The sequence below is a fragment of the Osmia bicornis genome, chromosome 3, assembly GCF_907164935.1.
Source record: "Osmia bicornis bicornis chromosome 3, iOsmBic2.1, whole genome shotgun sequence".
NCBI lineage: Eukaryota > Metazoa > Arthropoda > Insecta > Hymenoptera > Megachilidae > Osmia > Osmia bicornis.
The window spans coordinates 10,082,434-10,102,817 of record NC_060218.1 but is presented as its reverse complement, the minus strand read 5'-3'; the positions used below and the strand labels follow the sequence as shown (position 1 = coordinate 10,102,817).

General features: G+C 37.5%; 2 protein-coding genes across 3 annotated transcripts; one reads left to right on the top strand and one right to left on the bottom strand.

The window, feature by feature from the left end:
* The first annotated feature begins 4,489 nt into the window (after positions 1-4,489).
* LOC114874286 (early nodulin-75) lies at positions 4,490-6,736 on the top strand. Its single transcript, XM_029183455.2, has 3 exons — positions 4,490-4,535; positions 4,728-4,991; positions 5,262-6,736. The coding sequence occupies exons 1-3, from the start codon at positions 4,521-4,523 to the stop codon at positions 5,706-5,708; spliced, it is 726 nt and encodes a 241-aa protein (XP_029039288.1). The 5' UTR covers positions 4,490-4,520; the 3' UTR covers positions 5,709-6,736.
* A 2,487-nt stretch (positions 6,737-9,223) lies between these two features.
* Positions 9,224-19,685, bottom strand: LOC114874302 (endothelial zinc finger protein induced by tumor necrosis factor alpha). 2 transcript variants are annotated; one of them, XR_003789087.2, is made up of 7 exons: positions 19,319-19,685; positions 17,853-18,008; positions 13,086-13,336; positions 12,694-12,983; positions 12,328-12,616; positions 10,664-11,931; positions 9,224-10,278 (listed from the first exon to the last, which is right to left on the bottom strand). XR_003789087.2 is itself a non-coding variant. In XM_029183478.2 (6 exons), exons 1-6 carry the CDS (start codon positions 19,457-19,459, stop codon positions 11,652-11,654), a joined length of 1,407 nt encoding a protein of 468 aa, XP_029039311.2. In that variant the 5' UTR covers positions 19,460-19,685; the 3' UTR covers positions 9,224-11,651. The 2 variants fall into 2 exon arrangements, 1 of the variants encoding a protein (XP_029039311.2); XM_029183478.2 differs by having other exon boundaries at positions 9,224-11,931.
* Positions 19,686-20,384: the final 699 nt, after the last annotated feature.

The following is a 20,384-nucleotide window of genomic DNA, read 5'->3' as shown; positions in this document are numbered from 1 at the left end:
AACTACAATTAAAGGTTTTATTATTTTTCCAATTTGTCAATACAAAGAACTGTTTAGTGATTAATTTTTTCAACAAAAATGACCAAAAATTTTATTTTCTTGTTACGAAAGAACAGTTCTAGGAACTAATTTCCGGGACGAAAATTTATCAAGTCGATTACAGTGAAAAAAATGTGCGAACAAAATTAGAGGATATTATTTGAACATAATAGAAGGGAGCAGTAATAGGTTCTAAAGGAACTCTGAAAACCTCATAAACTAGAGTTCTAAGGAGGCAAACGTCGGCATTTTTTTTACGATGACTGAAAAATCACAGTAATTTTCGAAATTACCAGATCCTCGTTACCTTCATTACGACACGTACTCCTGGAAAGAGAGGGAAAAGTACGAAAGCAGGAAGTTTTTTACGTTACACTGTTCTAAGGTACACAAGAATGTAACGTAACTTTTGCTTTTGACAGCAATTTCTGTTCCTGCAAATCCATAATTAATTCATCCAACGTTCCTCGTTATTACGTGTTACCGTAGAATGTAATTAATTGTTACTTTCTTTGTTCAAATACGATTTAGTCAGACAAGAGTAAACGAGAAGATAACATTTTTTATTATCAATATAAAAATAGGAAAGTATTCTGCATTTAGCAATCCATGGGTGAAAGTACCTACATATTTAAGAGATGAATTCAGACTATGATTCACATCATAGATTACAATATGTTTTGCAACAGATGTGAATGTATATTATGTCTCAATAATATGAACTGGATATTCCTTGGTCTCTGTTATTGCCACATATGAATTGAAATTTATGAGAAGCTATAGAGTTTGATATTAGAACACGATTAGAACGTTTATACAGGATGTAATTTATTTAAGATATGCTTTACTCCATTCTTTTTGTTAATTCATAAAAGATTCTTTAACCCTTGGAAGACGAATGCTTTATGAGTGACGCAATGGTGGAGTACAGGGTCGCTTTGATCCATAAGAATACTATTATAATTATATACAAAACCTAAAATAATAATATATACACTAGGTCAAAATAACTCTGAGTTTGGGGTGCGAGGGTTAACTAATTTCATTGCAATCCAGAAAATTTTCATATTTTAGAAAAATAATGTTTAAAAAAGTAGAATAGTTTAAAATTTAGAAAATGGAAATGAAATGGAGTTTAAAATTAAATATAAATTGTTGTGATGTTAGTGATAAACTTTGAGACGGTTAAATTTGTATCTTTGCTAGATACCATGGATCCCTAATAACCCATCCCATGAGAAACATCTTACAATTAATATCTTTTAGAATCATTCAGAAATGCATGAAAACGAGAACAAGTTACATAAATGTAAGCAACGTTTTCCCTATAAAAAGCAAATACCTCTTCATATAATGCGTTCCCGAGAAAAATAGAGCAAGGAGAAAGCAAACGGCACATGCGAGTTCTTTTTACATCTTCATAGTTAGTCCCGTTCATTAAACGGGACTTTCCACGCCTTGTTTCACCTTGGATAGTGTTTTTCCAACGAGCCATTGTAAAAACTATCAACTTCCTTTTCGAAAGGATAATTTCATCGGTCACGATGGAAAAGGGACCTCGAAAACGAACGATCTGGTTGTAAGACACATTGAATCAACAAGTTAATTGGTGACGGAAAAAAGATTCTGCTACAGCCGGATCAAAAAACGGGGAACCTTCGACGAGGAAAGTTCCTCGATGATATTCGAAAGGCACGACGAGAAAAAAGGATTCGTTGCACGGAAACGGACGGAGAAAGTCCATCGGCTGAGGAAGAACTGCGTTTCCATCGAACTACTCAAAAATAGAACGCAACTCGGCCCGATTCGTGTTAACAACCTGTATACACCGGAAAAGCAAATTAACGCATTGTTCGTGCGAATGGTATACCGGAAATGGTTATATCTTTCAGGCATTTGTTACCATCGTTCACTTGAAAAATCTTTCATCATTAATTAGACTAAACTATATTCGTTTTTTGTTTAAAGATAATTATATTTGAATTTTTCTGAATTCTATTATATTTGTTTCTTAAACCTGATATTCAAAGCAACGCTAGATTGTAATCTAGCCGGAAAAACAAGATTGCTCGGTGTTCGTGTGAACGACATACCGGAAATAATGCATTTACTGAAAGGTGTTCGACTTTAATGCGTTCCTTACCATCACCGTTTAATATCAGCTGCAAACATCTTTTTGTAAAATGATACAATGAAAGTATAATTAGACTGTTTTATTATGTAATAATTTGTAACAATTTTCAACTGTTTTAAAGGAAAGTGAAATGAATGTACGGTGTAGAACATATACGAGTAAAATCGAGGTGCTAATTTTTTATTCACTTTCATTTTTAATACATATTGTTGCATAACAGTTTTTATTATATATTCTGTAGGAGTATTTTAAGTTATTATGGTACAATAACAAAAGATTTTTTAATTAAATGCTTCATTAGAACACCAGTCAGAGAGATTCTATTATTTCAAATTAATTAATTTAAAAAGCTGAGAATATTTTTCAACATTTTTGGCCCTCTAGCGGCAAAAATGCGAACTACATTTTCGACGTAGAATAAGCGCCCTCTGGGGGCAGAAAAAGGAACTAAACCTTGCAAAAATTTTGGCCCTCTAGCGGCAAAAATGTGAACTAAATTTTCGACGTCGAATAAGCGCCCTCTGGGGGCAGAAAAAGGAACTAAACCTTGCAAAAATTTTGGCCCTCTGGCGACAAAAATGTGAACTAAATGTTCGACGTCGAATCAGCGCCCTCTGGGGGCAGAAAAAGGAACTAACCCTTGCAAAAATTTTGGCCCTCTGGCGGCAAAAATGTGAACTAAATTTTCGACGTCGAAGCAACGCCCTCTGGCGGCAGAAAAAGGAACTAAATTTTGTAAAAATTTAAATTTAAAATTATTTTTCACGAGACTTTACTTACCTTTACTTACCTTTCCTCGAACCAGTGGCCATAAGCATATTATTTATAATATATTATTACGTTTATAATATATTATTATATTTATAATATATTTATTATAAGGGTTGAAGGGATACAAGAGATGCAGGGAGAATCAGAAGTGTAAGGGATATAGAGATATAAGGGATGCAAAAATGTAAGGGATGCCGAGGTATAAGGAATACCGGTATATACGAGATGCAGGAATATAGGGAATGTAGTGATATAAGGGATACAGGGATGTTAAGGATGCCCCCAAATAATGCGGGTATGCGAAAGGTGACAATTGAGGTGGCGCTGAAATCTGTTTCTGATCGGTCTAATTTTCGATGCAACATTGACTGTTTTACCAACGCGGAATTCGAAGTTCGGCCTCGACGCTCGCATCACCTTAAATAAAAAATTTGTATATTACGTATATTTGTATATTTGTATATGCTTAGAGTAATATTTGGTGCTTCCGGGTCCCTAACACCCCAGGATGATATGTCGGTATGCAGAGAATCACCGGTGCTTTAGGGTCCCTGACATCCCGGATGCCATTATGTCGATATACAACCTCGGGTAAGTATCCTACTATATTTTCTTCTAAGTTTTCAATGTACCCAGATCACAGGTAAGTAGAAATGAGTTTATGTATATTCTTATATTTCCTTCTTTCAACGTTTTATACTCTTTCTAGGTCTAATCCTTCACTATTATAGGTCATATCTATCGCTATCCTGCATTCACTAATTCGCGATTTGTTTGTTTATCTAGGTCTTGTATTTCTCGCTAGATCCGGTCGTATCTATCGCTATTCTGAATTCCCTGTTTCACGATTTGTTCGTCTTTAGGTCTTATATTTTGCTTTTCGTTCTTATATTTCACTTGTCGGTATTACCTACCGTCGGTATTACCCACCGTCGGTATTACTCACCGTCGGTATTACCCACCGTCGGTATAATTGTCGCGTACTTTAATGTCGAGAACCTGAATCAGTTAGTTTACCAACGACGAGTGTCGGTGCTGAACTGTATCATGCGATATGAGATGATACATTATCTGGTCAATACCATTATTACCTCTGTAAGGGATCTTTAAGGGTTAGAAGGAATAGAGGGATCAAAACACTACTATGTAAAGAAATTTTTAAAAATGTCACTTGTATCACTTTGATTCCAAATCTCTCATATATTAATAAGATTGGATATCCATTATGCACCGATTTATCCCGAATAGTACATGAGGGATAAAGAAGAATGTAAATAAAATACCGAAAAGATTCTTGCACCAATGGCGATGCAAATGTTTACTACAGTTCGACAGTGAGAACTTTGTTCCAAGAAATGTCAGTGCAAGTAACCAGGAGGAAAGCTGAGTGGTAGTCGAAAGGCGTGGTAGGAGATCATAGTGCAATCTGCATTATTCTAGAGCCAGGGCGCGCAGGCAACTATCAAGGTCTTTTCAGGTCAACGTGATCCAATGTGCCATATAAGACGCCCCTCTCGATGATTCTTCCGGCACTGTTGTACTTCTCATCGCCTCACGTTGTTGTTGTCACTCCATTATGGATACTCTATTCGTGAGTACTTACTCTCAATTTCGTATCAAACTACTCAGGGCGCATTGTATCATTGTACCAATAGTGGATCACTTGCGCTTTATATCTGTGATACACTTGCAATACCATGTAGTTTATTTAAAGAGCGTTTAATTGCTTATTTTAAATATTTAATAAGGAATTCTGCTAAAGTTTTAAATTTGAATTAATTAGACCCTGTTAATCTGCACTGTCACACTAATATCGTGTCAATCATCGAGTGGTCAACACCAACCACCGCAACAGGCAGCAATTTTAAGTGATGCGAGATATTTAGCCGGAGACGGAACTTTTGGCGCCGCTTATTCGCAAGAGGATGGCGTGGAATTCAAAGAGGAAAGCGACGTTTACGGAAATCGTCGTGGGTCTTACTCCTACGTTGATCCGACGGGTCAAAGACGTACGGTGTCCTACACTGCTGGTAAAAATGGTTTTCAGGTATGTACGTTGGAGTACCTCATTAAATCTTTCATTTTTCTATTAAGCTTTACCTGTTGACGACATAACGTATAAATATAATTTTCTCTTGAAAGTATTTAAACAAATAGAAAAGAAGAAAATGGTTTATTAAGTTTTGGTGATTTTCTGTTTTAATTTGATTTCTTTATGAAAGTTCCATTTAAATGTTAATGATTTTAATTTTTTTTAATTAATTGACAATTTATATTTTATTAACTTATATTTATAACTTATATTTTATCTGTTCAGGCTACTGGAGATGGTATCCCTGTTCCACCTCCGCAAGTTCCACCTCGACCGGAATATGAGCCTCTGCCACAGTACAATCCACCTGATTATCAACCACCAAGATACAATCCACCTAATTATCAATCACCAAGATACGACCCGCCTCCACAGCAGTATCAACGTCCAAGTCAACCAGTTTACGAACCTCAGCCTCAGCCTCAACCTCAACCTCTACCTCAACCACAACCTGTGTATCAACCTCAGCCGCAATATCAGTACAAACCTGAACCCGAATTTCAATCTATTCCTTCATATCACAACCCCAGACCACAGTATCAACCCCCTGCAAGGCCATTGCCACAATACAACGCCATTACAACACCACCACCTCGAAGATTTTATCCACCAGGGAAACTGAGTTTTAATAGGACTCCAGATGGCTACTCGTACACCTTCAGTAAAAGTTAAGTCAGAAATTATATTTAAACACTTCAAGCTGACACCCAAGCATAAATTTGTATTCATCAAAATTTTTACGAAGTATACTTTATAGAAATCAATTATTAACCCTTTTGATGTGGTGGATGTCAGCTAGGAAAAGTTACCCTGTTCTAATTATTAGTTATTAGGGTAGCTTTGATATATAATATATAAAAAAGACACGAATTTAGTCGTCAATCTAATAATTGTTAATTTATTACTTCTTAATTTATCTAAAATTTATACCTCTGTAAAAATCTGATGAATAACATTGATGGAAATGATTATTGGATACTGAATTATTCATGCGTATGCATTTATAATTAAGAGATTGTGGGTTAGTAGAGCCTTGTCCATAATCTTATCACAAGGTGTACAAGAGGGAACAAGTTGAACTTCCTGGAAGAAGGCTATACGAATTTTACACAAATTCCTCTTTAGAAATGTGATAAATTAATTAATGCATTTTCCTGATTAATTAAAAGAAATGTCTTCTTTCGTTTGTGCTTTCATTGGTTGAACACACAACATCACAATAATACAATATTTACAAAATATCATAATTTGATAATGTATCTCAATTGTCGTCATCTTTATTGCAAAATTCATAATGAAATTTAATTTATTATAATTTTCCACTTCATTCAATTATAATCAATTAAGCAGAAAAATGATTCTCCTTAAAATAAATTATATGTTTGGTATTTTGTAAATGGTAGTCAGTGGGATTTTCTTGGTTGACGCCCTGCGTTTTGCATAATAATTTCTTTTATAAATGTGACCACGATCCCGCGCACTTTGGGGTCACGTTACTTTCATTCAGCAACCTTTGGCGTTCTCCAGGCTATCGCAACAAACTGGAGGATCCCACGATCTAAAAAGGAGGATACGTGATCGTAACCTGATCCATAAATCACTATGAATCAATCAGATACAAGAACTTGTAAAATCCTCACAGTGATTATTGCGTTTAATGAAATATAATTTAATTATTGTGTATTTTATCAATTTTGTAGATAGAGATTTTATTTTAATTGAAATTAAGATTATATTATATTATTATTATAATTTATAATTTCTTAGAGTTTTACTTTTTAATGTAAATATAAAACTCCCAAGCATTTGAAAATGAAAACTTCTGTAAATGATGTATAAAAATTGTCTATTATTGAATATTAATTATTTTCAATTTAATAATGTAAAGGAACAATATGAAAATTTACATGTTTTAGAGCCCTAAAAATGTCCCAGTATATTTGAAACAACTCCATGACATTATGAACGATTAACGAATTAATTTTTTTTAATCAAATTTAATTTTATACCTGTACCTATATTTATTGTATTTATTGCATTTCAATAAAATTTAAATTACTTTAATGTTGTATTACAAATCTGCACAAAACCTATAAAAACATATCTTGTAAATATCTTTTAAGTCCTAAAATAGTCAATTCCAATTGTTAATTATGAATATCCCTTGACTTACGGACAGCAATGTACATCATCAGACGCAAGTCTATGCGACAAAGCTGTTTAAGTCGAAACGGAAGGAAAGCTTTAAACAAAGGGACGATTATCTCATTATCCAGGCTCGCGAATAATACCGGTGCAGCTGAACGAAGGGAAAAATGCAGTTTGACCGGGCGTCCATTTACCGGTACCCATAGTGGGCGCGGTATGGCAAGGCGAACCAGCCGTATCGAAGCAGGAACTCAATAACCTTAGAGGTGGGCCGAAAGAAATGCATACCGTAACGTTTCGCGTCACGTCGTCGATGTCGTTTAAGAAAGTTGATCGTGGATTTAATTTATGGCAAAACGGGTGCAGCTCGTGCCGGATGCAACGTGCATGCACCGGCTACATATCTATTGAACCACTCTACCCTGCATCCGTGTTACGCCTGCCAATCTGTCATATATTGCCGAAGGACTGCAATTAAATTTTTCATATTTTGACGCATTAAATGCACCAGTGAAAATGGTATATTATTATATCATTTTTATAAAATACTCAATTTTCAATTATTCATATTTCAAAAACGAGGCTGCAAATTGCAAAATGATAAGGGAATTTTTAATTTGTTTTCATATGTAAAATTTACACTTATTAGATTATTGTTATTTTTGTAATAATTTGGATAAGAGCGCCATGGTTGTGAAAAAAAAAACCACTGTCACTCATTAACCCTCGCACTATCACTACAGGGTCATTTCGACCCAGCTAAAAAAATATAAAAATCTTAAGCAAAAAATATATAATAATATTCACACGAAGAAATGTTACTTTTTCAGTCGTGTTTTATTTATAAAGGTATATTGGTTATACATTTTGTTTCATGATTATGGCAGTAACATACTGACTCTGATTAGCTGCGCGCGACATCAACAGTATAAAAGTAGTCTAAAACAGCTGCTATTTAGAGGCAGTGGCATCGAATATTCACCCCTCGTAACAAAAAGAATAAAAAGGAAAAAAAAAATCATTAAAAAGAAAAACAGATATCACCTTATTTCTATAATCTAACTTATCGTACAATTTCATTTCATTTTTTTTTTATTTTTGTTTTCAAATCTTATGCCAATGTGCCTCCTCAACACGTTTCAATTTTTCAAGTGATCAGAGCAAAGTCGGATTTCAAGTCCCAGAGAAAAGGCACTATATACGTCTATCAAATATAGCATTCCACTCTGATCGTACAAAGTACTACAGTATAAATCATTACGTCTTTACGTCGCCGATAATGATCATCGTTTTGTACGAAATCCTTTTTAGAAACAAGAATGAATTCAGAAAACATAGATCACGCTAGATCCACGATGGATTTATTGCGATCTAACGATTTCCATTCTTCTATGCCAAGCATTTACATACTCGGACATGCTACTTCCTGAAATTTTCTTTTTCTTCGTGAAAATCTGACCGCTTATCAGCTTTTAATTGCACCTTCATGCTGGTTACACTCCTTAATTGCATGTTCCCGGTAGGTATCGTTGATCATACACGATACAGGAATATCAAAAAGGTGAAAATTCTCGCGCACAAGTTCCCGATCGTACATAAAACATTTTTCTGACACGATGAAAATCACTGAGATTTTCAGTGTTTCGACGCGAAACCACGAGGCGTAACTTTCTTTCTCGAGGCTCGAACGCTTTGTTATTCTAAATACGTACAAACTACGTAAAAAATGTCGTTACAATTGCGTTAGACGAAAGGCCGGCATTTTTTTTTTTGTCGTTTTCTTCTTTTCTTTTTACATCGATTTTAATTAACTCGCTATAAACGACGCTGCTCGTCGCGCGAATGGTTTCTTCTTTTCTTCTTACTCGCAAACTTTGTCGTTTTCTTCACTTTTGTCTTCTGTACACAATGTTTAGAAAAGATTGTGTTTAATTAACAGCAAATGATTTGAAATTGTTTTGCAATTTAAAATCTGTTATTTTTAAATCAATATTTTTCACAGAAAAAGAAACATTCAATAAATGTAAATTTATTTAACTTGCATTTTAATTAAAAATTTGTTATTAATTATTTTCACAAGAAAACACTCGATGGATTAAAATAATTAACATAATCGTTTTATAGATAACAGAGAAATTGTTACCTATAATAATTCAAAAACAAAATATTTTTAAATCCATATGTCATTTAACATTTTTCTAAATATATTTCTAAATTTCGACAAAATTTTTCCTAAACATTCCGTACAAATTTTTCTCCGCAACGATTTGCAACTATTGTCAATTCGATTAACTCTATATTGCACTAGTTAGAATTATACAAAATATATACCTAACGGGTAGGCTTAGCTTTTTGAAGTATACCATTTTAGGCACCGTTGTCCCGGAAGTTGAATTTGGATCGAAAAGAAGCCGGAAGTGGGATGGTACGTGAGGCAGGAGGCACGGCAGTTTCGCAAATACGATCGCGCTGGCTATCTAAAAATCCTATTCTAAAGACGAGAGGAAATAAGCGCTGTACAAGCGAATTCTTTGAAGTTTAATCGGTAAGAGACAGTTTGTTCACAATGCAGTCTCTCTTACGAGACACTTGACAAAACAATAATATTGTATCGTGATACTGTAGCCTGATAAAGAATTAAAAATAGAGTGACGTTTGATTATTGTCCTTCGAGATTCTAACAATATTTCACAAGAATAACGCCAGACCTTTCAGATCGACAATTAAAAACGAAACAGTAACTCTAATCAAATGTACAATTTAAAAAAAGAAAATCTAAAAATTGCATTCGTTATAAAATTGTTAGATTAAACCAACTTTTGTTTCTTCCCTGATTAAGTACACGTTGGTACATCAGGTACCGAGGATCAGTGATTAATAACAGGAAACAAGATTTCAAGTGTACAGTAAAAAGATTCGATAATTAAAAATAATCAATCACTTGCTCTAGACTCGATTAAGAATATAAACATCCGGAGATGTTTGTACCAGTAATATTGTCAACACTTACTCTATACCACAGTAAAAACTACACGTTTGGTATTACAAATTGATAATGCGGCTAATAATACACTGCCTTTGGAAGATCATCGAGCTTAATGAAAAAAAGGAAACGAATCACATGATCAAGAAAATAATATAAAAACATGATCGTATACTTCTGGTTTAACACGTTGACTGCCATATCACTCACATGTGGGTGACACTTGATACGTTGTGATTGAAGACCGTAGATCTACTCTCTGTGAGACGAACCTGGGATCTAAGTCCTGACAAAATAGATCTACCCCCTTAGACAAAAAATCGTCTCAAGCTAAATACGTTAAATTTCTATGGAAATCCATTATCCATATTATTAGAAATTTTTTTGTAAATATTTGTTAAAAATTAAAATTTTACCTAATAAAATTTTCAACACCTACATCATGGCAGTCAATGTGTTAAACAAACTACTGAACTATATAATGTTATATAGTTACCTGTAATTGTAACGCATTGCGTCGTATGTCGCTGAAATAACAATATAATCATAAAAACAGTTATTTCACGAATAAAATGAACAAACAGGATAGCATTGAGAACAAACCTGTACATCTGATATTGCGGATACTGCTAATGGCTAAAAACGGCGGGAAGCTAGCTATGTAGGAACGTATACTATTAAGTAATCACACTTAAATACTGACGCAATAGTGAAATTATAGCAGAGATCAGTATCGCGTCAATACCTAAATATTTGACGAATAACGTATTATGTCTTCGTTACAAAGAGTACAGTGAAATAAGTGATACAAGTGAGAAAATGGCGATAATTTGCGCACCATGTATCACGAATTCCACCGCGCCCATGCATATTCGGGATACACAGTAGTATTTTTATGATCATTCAAGTTCTATACATTTTTCAGTTATGTGATATGTTGCGTTGAGTGAAAAATACTATTCCTCTTTCTTGCCAGAAATTATGCGAGCACTTTGTAACTATTGACTTATTACCACCGATCGAATGACTACATACAGAAGTGCAATATTGAAACAATTAATTGACACATTCGCCACCAGCGATTTCTCATACTTTAAAACAGATAAAAATCAAACTTTGTCATATTAGCTAAAAATATAATATAATACATTAATGAGGTATACAGTTAAAAATTATATTAAATTATTTTTTTTAAATAAATTGGTATTCAACGATGATCAAATTGAACGTCCAATTGGGCGCTGGTAGAAAATATGTTAACGATGTTTAAATATCCCTGAAAATACAAAAGAAGCACCGGAATTGAGTGTATTTATATCTGTACATGAACATACTACTGTGCACCTCTTGCTAATAAATCAGTATATTCATTACAATCACAATATGCATGACATCCTATGTAAAAGTCCTGGTCAAAATGGAGTAGTGAACTTGTACTATGGTAAGACACGAATCGATGGCGTGTAATTACAGGAAGGATAATTCTAGCTGCATAATCCCGAAGGATCGACCAGACCGCGTGCGATCAACTCCGCGGTCGCTGGATCGCCGGCTTGTTTGCCACTTGAATGTTGAGGCGGCGTTTGCTGCGCGTGAGGTTCGAAATGGGAACGTACGTGGAACATAAATTCAGCCTTATCTGTAAAATCTGTACGACACATCAGGCAGAAGTGCCTTTCGGATGCGTACGGTTGCGGCGGAGGCGCGGATCCTGGAAAATATGGCGCTGCGTGCTGTGGCGGAGCAGATGCTTCTAAATGAGATCTGTAATAATAGCAGAGATTATTTAACTGAATTATATGACAACTAAAAAAAAATTACATTATTTACAACAGTATTGTTGGGTCAACAGAAGTGATGTCTCAAGTTTGAATTGATTGTGGGAGCCTCATACGGCGAAACTGAGGAACTTCGACGATCCTTGTCTCTCCTGCAAGGAAAGACAAGGATATCCATGTTGGCATAAATACTACTTTTCACGTTTCACTACTACTCCGCTAGAGGTGCCACTGTCACTCCTGCAGACCCTTAACCCCCTATGCCCTGACTTTTCTGCTTGTAAAAACAAATAATAAATCCCCTCGCTGTGTAAATAACAAAAGTCCCAATTCCGGAGAAAGAAACATAAAAAATTAATAAGTTAATATAAAGAAACATTACCTAGCATGCTGCATCCATTCCTCCCTCGTAGCCAATGCTCTACCGCATAATTCACATGCCCAACTAACAGGTTCCTCCTTCAACTTATGTATAGTATCCTGACGTGTCTGTGGTTGCTGTGGTGGTTGTTGCTGCTGCTGCTGCTGTTGTTGAGTTTGTTGCTGCTGTTGCTGCTGCTGTTGTTGATCCGAATTGGGAGCCGTGGGGGTAGAGAGAGGCGCTACTCCAGGTCTATGTCTGAGCTTATTCATATGAATAACCAGCTTGTCTCTACGTGCAAACGCCTTTCCTGTACACATAAGGACCGTCGCGAAATAAATTAAACTGAAATAGTTGAAACATAAGGGACAGTTTCCACAGACTCACCACAAACTTCACAGGAATATGGCTTCTCTCCAGTGTGAATACGCATATGGATGACGAGTTTGTCTTTACGGGCTAAGCCTTTACCACAGACTGTGCAAGCGAACGCCTTTATCGCTGGTTCACCTGTATTGGTAGCCTTTGACGCGAATCCTGGGCGTGAAGTTACATTGTTTGTTGTCCTTAATGGCTGGTTCACTGTCGGAGCCCTGCTCCCAAACTGTTGATCCATCGCACCGGGGAAAGGAGGCATCACTCCACCGGGCCGCATTGCTGCCGAGTAATCTGGAGACCTATTTCAATAATCATCAACATTAATATTCCTTTAGTCAACTATGCCAAGATCGTACGTCTATTTTATTAGGCTCAGCGACCTTAGAAACGAAATTACTCACCAGGTCCCGATGGAACGAAGCACCCGTACCCCATCATCGTAGCCTAAACCGTCATCGGGAAGGGTGAACGTTGGGTTAGGTGTTTGAGGCGTCGCAGGTGGTCCAGGTCCGGCTAGTCTCGCTTGTGCAGCTTGTTGTGCCATGTGTTGCTGTACTGCGGCATGAGCCACCGCGTGCGCCTCCACGTAGGCCGATCGCTGCTGTTGCTGCTGCTGCTGGCTACCATTAGACATCTTGTCTTTGTCCGTCACCTGTTAATTATTTATTTACCGTTACTCTACTTTCACTTACGGTCAACATTCAACTGACCAAACTGTTATACAGAGATACATTATGTAAATTAAACGGTAGTTCCGTTCTGTTCCGAGGAAATTTACCGTTTTATCATTGTACAACTTTTGGCTGAAATTGTTTCGAAAACGTTAGTGTTCAGAATTTATCAATACAGTTAGGCAATATCATCGTTTCGGAGATATATCGGTTTCTCGTCGGTGACGTTAATATTTCAAAATAAGATCAGAAGTGGAATATCAAAAAATGAAGGAGGAGGTGAATTCCAATGGCGAACGAGCGAGAGCGACAATGGTAACAACGCGGGCAGATGTAATTGTAAAATCAAAAGCCGTTCGTAACAAGGGACAATATTTCACGACGGTTCTGTCAATTCGCGGAGAAAAGCGTAGCAGCTTCCAGGCCGATATGGGAAAACGATTAATCACGGGGAATAGAACGGAGCGGAGCTGGCACAGAGGCGAGCTCAGTGCCAAATATCTATTAACGATAATCGATATTTAGCAGAAACTCGGTTTCAAATATTTGTTCGGTTAAATGAAACTTCTACGGCTTTCTACGGTACAATATACAGAAAACGACTGAAAGTTTCCTTTGTTTTAATACCGATATTATACAGTATCATTTTTGAAAAATCATTCAACTCCGGCTTGAATTTTAACAGAACGGAGTAAAAAATTTAACAAGCGTTATAATTGTAGAATGAAAATCAAGTATACGATAATTTCGTCCACGTGACATTCCTTCGCGAAGGACTGGTTATGAGCCGAGAGGATCCCGGTATCATCGAGAAGCATCAGAAAAGTCTGCATCCTCTTGGGACGACATCGAATACATAAAAGACAGGGACTTTCGAAGGAGCCGAAAAGATTTCTCCGGGCAGGCTGCTCCGTCAAGGTCCTCGCGGGGAAAGAACGATGACCGAAAAGAGAGAGACAGGAAACGGGTGCAAGAGAAGAGGCAACCGGGAGAGCTAAGAAGAAGAGAAAGAGAAGAAAAGAGGTTTAACTTACAGAGCCAGACACGAAGCTTCTCACAAAAGACGAAGAAACGTTATCGCTCCGATCTACTGGCTCACCTACCTACACTTTTGTCCCGCTCGGCAGGAAAATCGTAACTCTCGATGTCCTCTTCGAGGAATGATACCACTGACGAGCTCACCGACGAGTAACTCAACGGCACATCACGATAAGTGTCCCAGAAGGTGTGTTCATAACAATTGAAATTTCCTTCAATTCGATACGAAAAATGAAGAAAAACGAGTCCAGAGGGGTAGCGGTACGTTAAACCCGGTGACGAACTCGAGGGCGAGAACACGCGTGTTCCTTTTCGCGGCGTCACGAAAGAATCTCGCGTTTTACGGGGCAACTGGAGTGTGTCCCGCGGAGCTAGCCGCCGATTCCCGGCGCGGGAGGATGCAAGGACAAAGAGACGAAAAAACGTATGCTGGAAAGGGAGGGAGGGGGTTAAACCTCTAAGCGACGAGGAGGGAGATACGGTTAGGAAAGGAGAAGAACGAAGGGCGAAGCGAAGGAAGAAAGAAAGAAAGAAAGAAGCTAGTCTATGGGAGCAAGGTAGAAAGGAAGAAAAGACAAAGAGAGAAGCTGGAGGTGATAGCCGGTGACAGGATGCAAGCGCGGCGTAACGATATCGAGTGGAGGTCCACCGCGGAATGCACCGTGGCGACGTGCTGCGAGGAAGGACCACACAGGGAGTTGTACCGATCGGATGAAAACGGGACAAGTAACCAGCTGGGTAATGGAAGGAGCACTGGGAGCACACCAAGTAATCGCGAACTTGGCGTAAACGTTCAGTTTCGATCGGCGTGTCGCGATGCGGAGGCGAAATTGGCGCGGATGGGTGCGTGAACCGGCACTGAACGATACTGAACGGGTCGAAGGGAAAGAAGAATAGGCTCGGGAGAAACGATACGCGAACGAGACGGCGCGGTGCAACGATATCGAGTGGAGATCCCCGCGGAATGCATCGTGGCCGGCGCGACGACGAGGAAACTAGAGGGAGAGAAGAAGACGAAACGAGTGAGGAACGAGAGGGGGAGAGGAAGAGGGAGAGAAAGGCAGGGACGCCCTAGAGAGGCAAGTATGCTCGCGAAAAGACCTTCGTGTATACCTCTTGTGTCGTGTACACAGACTACCGAGTGACTCGCCTGCCGGATACACACAATGACGGAAGAGAGCAGCGTAGCAGCAGCAGCAGTCGACGGCGGCGTCGGCGGCGGTGGCGGTGGCGGTGGCGGCGCTCTGCAGTGCGTCGGCCCGCTGACCTTGACACTGACATTGACTGAGCGAGCGAGAAAGAGAGAGAGAGAGGGTTAAGCAAGCGGACAGACGAACAGGGAAAGCCGTACCCACAGAGATATGACGGAGAGTATCGGTGAACGGGATGGCCGATTAGGCGAAACGAAAACGTCTCGGTCTCGCGAGCATAGCTACGAGAGTATCGCCGTATCCTAATCTCTCCTCTTTGCTCCCTAACTCTCGGTTGACCGCATCAACGATCAGCCGGGTAACGAGACTTGGCCGACCGTTTACGGACAGGGTATTCGAGAGCTCGAAACAGGTTTTCAGAGGTGCACGCCTGGCTCCTCGTTGCACCTGTACCCGGGACAAGGAGACCCAAAGGGCCAACCGGCCAGGGAGGGGATCGAACGATCTTTCGATTGGGCAACGAGCAGACGCGCAGAAAGTAAAGGGATCGGATGAACAGGTGGAAGAAGGACGAAAGGGTAAAAGACGCGAAGGAAATGAGAGAGAGAGAGAGAGAGAGAGGATCGAGTTAGCGAAGGTTAGAGGAAGAGAAAAAGAGAGGACTAGGCGAGACGTCGAAGAAAAGGAGAACTGACTTTCGCTTTCTGTGCGCGACGCAGCCTAGCTGCGGAGCGTCGATCAATAGCACCGCGACGGTTGCACACACGTACGTGCGTGCACGTACAAACCACCCTCTATCCTGCTGCCGACTACCCCCGCGCCTCATCTGTCTCCCTTTTGCCCTATCTGTTCATCCGTGTCTGCTTATCCGTATATTATCCCCTCCGCCTACGCGACGCTCTCTAGCTCGAAGAGTCGCGTGTGCGAGGGCTGGAATTATTCGGATCATGCTTGGTCGAACAACGAACGGGGTGGCGGGACAGAGAGTAGCGAGGACCTCGAGCTACCGATCAGCGACGCCCCTCGTTTCATCTCCTTCTTCTCCGACTCTTTCCCGCACCCTTCGCGCGACGCTTATCGAGCAGCGGGCACCGAGATCAACGTTTAAATAAGGGTGCAAACGAGAGAGAAAGAGAGAGAGAGAGAGAGAAGGGACGAAGAGGTGGTAGAACGCGAACGCGCGTGTCGCGTAAAGGGCTTTTTACGCGGCTCGAAATGTGGAACTCGTGTCGGCCACTCGTTCGACGCATAAAGTCACTTTAACGCGTCGTGTCGGAAATTGCCGCGCCAGTTTACGAGCTTGTAAAGAGTCTCCTCTGCGTACTTCCTAGAATACGTACGAGCCGGGACCGTACGCGTACGCTTCCTCCTCCTGGCTATTCGTGTCCTACAGCTTATAGCGGCACAATAAATTCTCGCTCGAGTCCAAGAGAAAAATCAGCAAAAACCTCCTCTCTGTCTGCTCGAGTGTCGCGATACGATGCCGCTTTATGCCAGACCTCTAATCTACCTTTAAAGCGCCCTGTCTCCTTCGTTCGCGAGCCACTTGCTCTCCAGTCGTAAACCACGTGGTAGCGAAGCTCAAACGCGTCTCTCGTGTCTCGTGAAATCAATTAGGAGCAAATAAACCGGTACCTGTAAACGAGTATCGCTACATGTCGCTCGTCTGTTGCTATATTTAACGATAACGTTATAAGTAGGCACTTTCTGCTGCCCCCTTTCCATGACTCCGCGTTTCATTCATTCTAGTAGGATGCAGGCTCTCTTCCGGGGGAGTCAAGGGGGCTTTCTGACTATTCGAAAGTACCACTGGGTGTTTACTTTCGATTGTTCTACGATTTATACATTCGCTAATCATTGTGATGAAAAAGGTCTTCTTTTAAAGGGATTTAAGATTTCAATCATTTCTTGGTTATTGGAGATCGTGGGTGGAAATGGTTCTGTTTAAAATGAAGGTTTAATTCCTTTTCTTTATATTAAATTAATAACTCAGTTACAGAATACAAACTTCAATTGAAGAATTATATTAATTGATTGACTTTTTGTGATAAACGTCGCAGAATATTGATACTAATAAATTGTACTTACCATAAAGATAATATTATATTTAGAAAATTATAGGTAATTTATTTAAAATGAACGGCAAATTTTATGTTATTTTAATATTGCAAAATTTCTATCAGAGGTGTTAACCCTTTTTCAAATAAAACATTTTGAAATATAAGTATTTGTGACATCATTAAATCAGAATTGTTATGCCTATAATATTGTATTATATATTTAAATAAAAACATAATTATGCACTCACCTGATTCACTGATGCAGCGAGATGCTTCAAACTATCTGCATAATTTTTTAACACCGTGTCAGTCGTCATACAGCTAACTCGAAATTCGTAAAACATATCCAATTTATAGACGCATCTCTGGCAGATATTTTTCGGCAATGCATCCTCTTTCGTTATCTGCAAAAAAAAAAACACATTATGTTAGTATAAAATTTTAAGGTGAAGAAGATGCTTAATCCTTCTGCACCGTTCGGATTAAATCGACTCGGGAATCTAGTATTAGAAATTTAATAGAAATTTAAGACACTAATACAAAGTTAAAGATCAGTTTAATATTTCAGTATCAGAAATCTAATATTTAATTCCAGAATTTCTAATGCTTTTCATTAATTTTCGTTTTTTAATAATATCTCTACTAAACTAAGAACACTTCGTAACTTTAAAATATTCGTCCTTCTTTTCTTTTTGTAACAAAAACAGATTTGTTACCCAACGAGAATTTTAAAATTAGAATTGTTTTATTTAAGAGATATGTATAACAGATATGCAGTTACATTGAAATTCAAGAGCAATAGTTTAATCGAAGTATGACCCAAAGATATTTAACCTTTCGTAATCAAAATTCTAAGACATGGTCTGATGAAAGTTTCTGGAGTCATGGTAATTTCTTTCTTTTTTTTTACGATAAAACTCTAGTCTTCGAAATATCAGTCTATAATTATTTAGTAACGTCATTCACACGAAATTAACGTAATAAAAGATACTGTTTATGATACACAAATATCAATGTATTTTTACTTTCATTAAATCTATTTAAATTAACTTTTTAAATATTTTCATGTAGCAATAATAATTTCAAATTTTATTTTTTGAAAGGATAAGCTGGTAGAATATGATGATAGTCATAAACATTAAAGAAATTTTATTTATTTTTCTTCTGTTTTAATTAATATAGTGATGATATATTAAGTACTCAAGTGTTATATTTTATTCAGCGCTTCTTTAACAGAAACATGTGACAAGATAAATAAAATATAACGCAAAAATAAATTAGGTGCCAGTATTCAAATGAATAGCACTGATAAAATGAATCCAAATTGATTAAATATACTTTAATGTACTCAAGTAAACTCATCATGTCATAGTAATTATAAAGTATATTTTAATCATTTTGTGTAAAATACTTCATCGAAGCTGACTACACCTAGCAAAGATCAGTATTTGGACACTCTAATAATATCTTTAATACAACAAAAGATTCAACTTTTAATTGATGATCCAATTAAAATTTAACTTACAGTAACAAAAAGCAAATTTAAACTACCTGCTTACAAACTGTACTTTCCATTGTAAATAATGTAAATTAAGAAACAAGAAATGATCTTAGAAATAATGATTGATCAATTAATCAGATATATAAGTTGAATATAAAAAGAACTGATGATATAAAGAAATTTTCGGATTCATAAATCATGAAAATGACTTACCACAGCAGGAATGCAGGAACGTATTTTAAAAAGTAGCTGCCTTTGTTCACCTTCCTTGTCGAAAATCTGAAGCTGATGATTACTCTTCAACGAACAAAGTCTGCACAATTCTGCAAAATTGAAGTCCTCGTTCATTGCCATCCTTTTCAATCACTAATTAAACACAAACGCGGAACGAGATTTGTTAGGTTATGACGTCCGAATACTTGTCACGTTCGAATGATCTGTCAATTCAACGAAAGTCACCGTAAAGCTGACACAAAACTACGGTCAAAGAGGGTGTTGATAGGAGAAAATAAATCGTTTGAGCGCAGGAAAACGGCAAGAAATACGAGTTAATAACTAAAATTGAAGTAACGCCGCCATTTCTTTCTTTCTCCTTTGGCTGCTGCCCAGCATGCACATAGCCTGATCCCACATTGTCCGATGGTGGACCACCTAGCGGGTGGAAAATGTATTAGTGAAGGGTTGTACTTGGTAAAACAGTTAACCCTTTACATTTAAAACAATATAAATTATATAACGGAGTTTAATTTTTAAGGGGTTCAAAATACAAAATTATTGTCTCATGGAAAATCACATAAGGCATACATTAAAATCTTTATATATTCTATAAAAGAGTTATTTTAGTTAAAATAAGCAATAAAGTACAAACTTTATTTTACGGAAGCAATTATACCGCGATGTCTACTACGTTTTGTATAATATTGATTACGCTTTAAATATATTATAATATGAAAATACTAAGCATTACAATTTCAGATTTGATTAAGTGATATAAAGTGGCGAATAATTTATATTGTCGCACATAGCTATGCAAGGGTATTATTTATTATTAACGAGACTGAGTCACGAAGCGTAGAAATTTTAATATAAAAGTAGATTATGCAAGAACTTTTCCATTTCATTTGCCAGGAGAAATCTTCTTACGTGAAATATAGAATAAGTGAAAAAATAATATTTAAAGTCGTTAAATAAGATGGTATACAATTATTGTTAGTAAAAGAGAAGAATAGTGAATATTGTTAATAAAATATATTTTAAAGAAGTATAATATAGGAGTGAT

Excerpts from the sequence above, each read along its gene's own strand:
- LOC114874302 (XM_029183478.2), bottom strand. The coding sequence starts at position 19,459 with ATGGCAATGAACGAGGACTTCAATTTTGCAGAATTGTGCAGACTTTGT. Across the intron at positions 12,984-13,085 it reads CTTCGTTCCATCGGGACCTG|GTCTCCAGATTACTCGGCAG; the intron begins GTGAGTAATTTC and ends TTATTGAAATAG. Across the intron at positions 11,932-12,327 it reads GAATGGATGCAGCATGCTAG|ATCTCATTTAGAAGCATCTG; the intron begins GTAATGTTTCTT and ends CTATTATTACAG.
- LOC114874286 (XM_029183455.2), top strand. Across the intron at positions 4,992-5,261 it reads CTGGTAAAAATGGTTTTCAG|GCTACTGGAGATGGTATCCC; the intron begins GTATGTACGTTG and ends TTATCTGTTCAG.